Source organism: Nerophis lumbriciformis, linkage group LG03 (assembly GCF_033978685.3).
Source record: "Nerophis lumbriciformis linkage group LG03, RoL_Nlum_v2.1, whole genome shotgun sequence".
NCBI classification, from domain to species: domain Eukaryota; kingdom Metazoa; phylum Chordata; class Actinopteri; order Syngnathiformes; family Syngnathidae; genus Nerophis; species Nerophis lumbriciformis.
This window is the reverse complement of record NC_084550.2, coordinates 22,817,501-22,822,552: the sequence shown is the minus strand read 5'-3', so window position 1 is coordinate 22,822,552 and position 5,052 is coordinate 22,817,501. Positions and strand designations below refer to the sequence as shown.

General features: G+C 43.4%; 1 protein-coding gene across 1 annotated transcript in view; it reads left to right on the top strand.

Annotated features, from left to right (window-relative positions):
• The first annotated feature begins 2,806 nt into the window (after window positions 1-2,806).
• LOC133575347 (solute carrier family 22 member 13-like) overlaps window positions 2,807-5,052 on the top strand; it is a 32,109-nt gene continuing 29,863 nt past the window's right edge. Inside the window, exons 1-2 of the mRNA XM_061928023.1 lie at window positions 2,807-3,178; window positions 3,252-3,355. Coding sequence (XP_061784007.1) covers window positions 2,807-3,178; window positions 3,252-3,355 — 476 coding nt within the window. The remainder of the gene's footprint in view (window positions 3,179-3,251; window positions 3,356-5,052) is intronic.

The window sequence follows — 5,052 nt, the reverse complement described above, 5'->3', positions numbered from 1 at the left end:
AAGTCAGGCAGAACAGTTGCAGAGAAAATATTTAATGACTTCATCCCTCGGTTTGGTTTTTTATCCAAATTGCACCATGATCAAGGCAGAGAGTTCGAGAACTCCCTGTTTAAGACCCTTCAGCAACTGTCTGAGGTGGGACACTCCAGGACAACCCCGTACCATCCACAGGGAAACCCTGCCGAGAGATTCAATCGGACGTTGCTTCAGATGTTGAGAACACTGCAAGAGGAGAAAAAGAGCAACTGGAAGGATCATTTACCACAGGTGGTGCACGCATACAACTGCACTAGACACGAGGCCACAGGTTTCTCACCTCACTACCTCATGTTTGGGCGCCACCCTTGCCTCCCTGTTGATCTGCTCTTTGGTCTGTCCTCTGAAGAGGAGGGTGAAACACCCCAAGGGTATGCCGACAAATGGGCTGTGAGAATGAAAGAGGCCTACCGCATTGCATCTGAGAACAGTCAGCAGTCCAGTGCATGAGGCAAGAGACGATATGACCTTCATGTGAAGGGGATTGTTCTACAGCCTGGTGACAGGGTTTTAGTTCGCAACATGAGTGAGAGAGGAGGCCCAGGAAAGCTCAGGTCCTACTGGGAACAAACGGTAAACATTGTTAAGGAACAAATAAATGACAGCCCTGTTTACAAAGTGTCTCCAGAGACAGGTGGTGGCAAAGTCCGTACTCTACATAGGAATCTCCTCCACCTTGTAAACGACTTACCTGTGAGTGTGGCTGAACAGTCAAAGAACCAAGCACCGACTAAAGAGAGACAAAGGAATAGGAGTCAGGTTGAAAGGAATGCAGAGAGAGAGACATTCCAAAGCAGTGCTTCATCTGACTCTGATGAAGATGGCCCAAGACCACAGTACTGGCTCAGAGTATCAAGGCCAGCCGAGTCACAAAGGTCAAATATAACAACCACCCATGTGCCTAATAGAAACCATGTTACTTCTCCATCCTTACATGAACAAGCAAGGATGACCACACAAGCAGGAGAGCACAGACAGCCTCCCAGCTTCACAGCAGAGGAACCTGAACTGATGGAGCAAGAACAATCCAGTGAACACGAATATGAACAGAATGCTGAAAATGAACATTGCCAACCCAGATATGACACTAACCAGGACAGTCCTACTTCCTCTCAGTGTGGTTCAGTCAGGAGACCAGTGCGAGTCAGGAGACCACCCAGGACACTGACTTACGAGTCTCTTGGTCAGCCATCCTACCAGTCAATTGGGTCAGTCAACAATATTGGACTTTGTGGGCCGCAGACATTGCCAGCATGGGGAATACAGTCAGGCCCAACACCACATTACCCACCCTATCCCACACTATACCCAACACTGCCATACACCGTCATGATGCCATACATTGTACCTTCCTTTGCATACTAACATACAAGTTTTGATTTGAAAAAAAAAAGTGTATTGAAAAGAGTATTTTGTTTTGAATGCCGGGAGTCATTTTCTTTGTCGGGGAGCGTGTGACCCACCCATAATGTGTCACATTTTTGTGTTGATATATTTATTTTATTTTATGGTTTGAATTCGTTTTTGGAGCTGTCATTCCACATTTATCAATATTCACATTGGTCAGTAGGGGGCAGCAGGGCGTTTCTTCCCAATTGAATGCGATCACCTACAGACCGGAAGTGTCTTGTCATTCTGACGAGAGCGACCAGTCTGTGACCAACTGAAACGTTCTGTGTGCTTATTTCCTCCTGTATAACAGGTTAGTTTTGGTAAAACAACTCACTGAATAATATCCATGTTTTTTTCTAAGTTTAAGTACACATTCTGATGGTGGAGCCTAACTCTAAAGTGTTTGTGAGTTGTAATTTGTATTTGTGAATGAATCCGGTACACAGCTGTATTAATCAATACAAAATGGCGACGTGAGTGCGCAATGTTGATATAGGAACTTCTGATCCTAATTCAGACTCCCCAAATTAGAGCTCCCGTTTTCTTATTGATTTCATATGTATATTTGTATAATGTGTGTGTTCTGAAATAGGTTTTACATGATATTTTGTTATGTTTAGACATGGTTATATAAGTTAAGCTCTCAGGAATGGTCAATGAACATTTCAAGTACAGTAACTTAAAGCTGCTATATAAGAAGAAGAATATGAAGAAAAGTAAAGAATTTAAATGAATGTTGCTAAATTGTGCATTAAGTTAAAGGTGAATATTCCTGAGAAAGACAAGACAGTGAAATAATGTCTAATTGAGCACTATATTGTATGTTTTGGAGTGATGATGTGGATATGTGAAAATATATGGCAAAGGTGTTATGGTAATTATAACTCCAGTGATACAGTAACAGTTTAATGATAGTTTATTGAGTGTTTTGATGAAAATAGAGGTGAAGATAAAGTAAAAGACATTGACATGATAATACAAAGTGACAAAATATATGGGAAATTAAGTGAATTGTGGATTTGTAAATTCTGTTAATAAATTCTGATGAGAGCGACCAGTCTGTGACCAACTGAAACGTTCTGTGTGCTTATTTCCTCCTGTATAACAGGACATTATTATCTGACTGCTTGTCCTGGCTACTTGGGACCTGCAACACATTCTGTAGGTCAACTACTACAGTAGACTTGAATCATGTGTTATGTAAGGAAGGCTCATTGCACAAGTGAATGACTCCGAAAATCGGGACAACCTGTTCCACGCTATTTTCTTATCCAAACAAAAGTGTTTGCTCTAGCATAAAATTAATGCTGCATGATTCAACATCTGATCGTTACCAATCAAACAACAGCGATGTTCTACTTGGTGCCACACATTAAATATGGGTTTTGAAGAGATTCTTCAGACCACCGGGGGATTTGGACTTTTCCAGAAGCTTGTTCTCTTTGGATTAACCCTTCCAAATGTACTTCTGTACGCTTCTTTCTGTAGTTTTCTTTTCTTCCAGTCAGATCCGGAGCGACATTGTAACACGGACTGGATCCTCAAGGCTGCTCCCAACCTGACGTTGGAGGAGCAGCTGAACCTGACGATTCCTCTGGAGCAGAACGGTTCTTTCAGCAGGTGTCACATGTTTGTTCCAGTGGACTGGGACATCGGAACCATCAAAGAGCGCGGACTCAACGAGACCACGGTGTGCCAGAGTGGTTGGGTGTACAATGACACCATGTACGAGTCCACCATTATCACGGACGTAAGTGACTACATGCTCATCCGCCATCGCCTCATGTTTTCACACATGTTTGATTTGTGATGTTGCTCTGTAGTTTGATCTCGTTTGTGACAGGTCTCACGTACCTACAGTTGTGAAGACAGTTTTCTTCGCTGGTGTAGTCGTCGGTTCTATAACCTTTGGACCTCTTATGGAATTGTAAGTCACCTAATACACAATACAATGAAACCGGTATTGTTTATATCTTGCATAATTGCGTATTTGGATTCGAGATGAGGGCCGAATTCTGTATATGCATGGGTACCGACCAAATTCCATCAGTACGACCCAGCAGTCCACCGATTCGCGTAAAATAAAAAATGCCACATTTTGATACAGGCGTATTCGTAGCATATTGCCTCCAGGTAATGTCGCAACAACACAAGCATGCCTGGTAGAAAGCATGCAAAAGTAAGGCTCTGCTTTTCAATTTAGCTCGATGCTAATTTACATTGGATGTGCCATATACATGCTACTGATTAGCATTGGCGATTTTATGTGTATATCTTGCATAATTGCGTATTTGGATTCGAGATGAGGGCCGAATTCTGTATATGCATGGGTACCGACCAAATTCCATCAGTACGACCCAGCAGTCCACCGATTCGCGTAAAATAAAAAATGCCACATTTTGATACAGGCGTATTCGTAGCATATTGCCTCCAGGTAATATCGCAACAACACAAGCATGCCTGGTAGAAAGCATGCAAAAGTAAGGCTCTGCTTTTCAATTTAGCTCGATGCTAATTTACATTGGATGTGCCATATACATGCTACTGATTAGCATTGGCGATTTTATGTGGCAATTTCAACACCTCCAAATTCAAAACTACAACTAAGAAAGACGTTAGAGTCAAACAAATATAAATATAAATGCCTTGTAGAGCTCAACAAAAGACAAGGCTCTGTCATGATCGCGCATGCTAGTTTGGACTGTGTTCTTTTTCCTGTCCTGACACTTTAGTTTTGGTATTATTTCCTGTTTGGTCGCTTGTGTTTTGCAGCACCTTGTCCTGCCAACGCACCTGTTCCTCATTATTCTATTTAGTTTCACCTTGTCCCATCTTTCAGTGCCAGTCCATCATCTTGTGTATGCCAGAATGTTATTTTCAATCAATCAATCAATCAATGTTTATTTATATAGCCATAAATCACAAGTGTCTCAAAGGGTTGCACAAGCCACAACGACATCCTCGGTACAAAGCCCACATAAGGGCAAGGAAAAACTCACCCCAGTGGGACGTCGATGTGAATGACTATGAGAAACCTTGGAGAGGACCGCATATGTGGGTAACCCCCCCCCCCCTCTAGGGGAGACCGAAAGCAATGGATGTCGAGTGGGTCTGACATAATATTGTGAGAGTCCAGTCCGTAGTGGATCCAACTTAATAGTAAGAGTCCAGTCCATAGTGGGGCCAGCAGGACACCATCCCGAGCGGAGACGGGTCAGCAGCGCAGAGATGTTCCCAGCCGATGCACAGGCGAGCGGTCCACCCCAGGTCCCGACTCTGGACAGCCAGCACTTCATCCATGGCCACCGGACATGTGCCCCCCCCCCCCCTCCACAAGAAATAGGGGAGCAGAGGAGAAAAGAAAAGAAACGGCAGATCAACTGGTCTAACAGGGGGGCTATATAAAGGCTAGAGTATACAAATGAGTTTTAAGATGGGACTTAAATGCTTCTACCGAGGTAGCATCTCTAATTGTTACCGGGAGGGCATTCCATAGTACTGGAGCCCGAATAGAAAACGCTCTATAGCCCGCAGACTTTTTTTGGGCTCTGGGAATCACTAATAAGCCGGAGTTCTTTGAACGCAGATTTCTTGCCGGGACATATGGTACAATGCAATCGACAA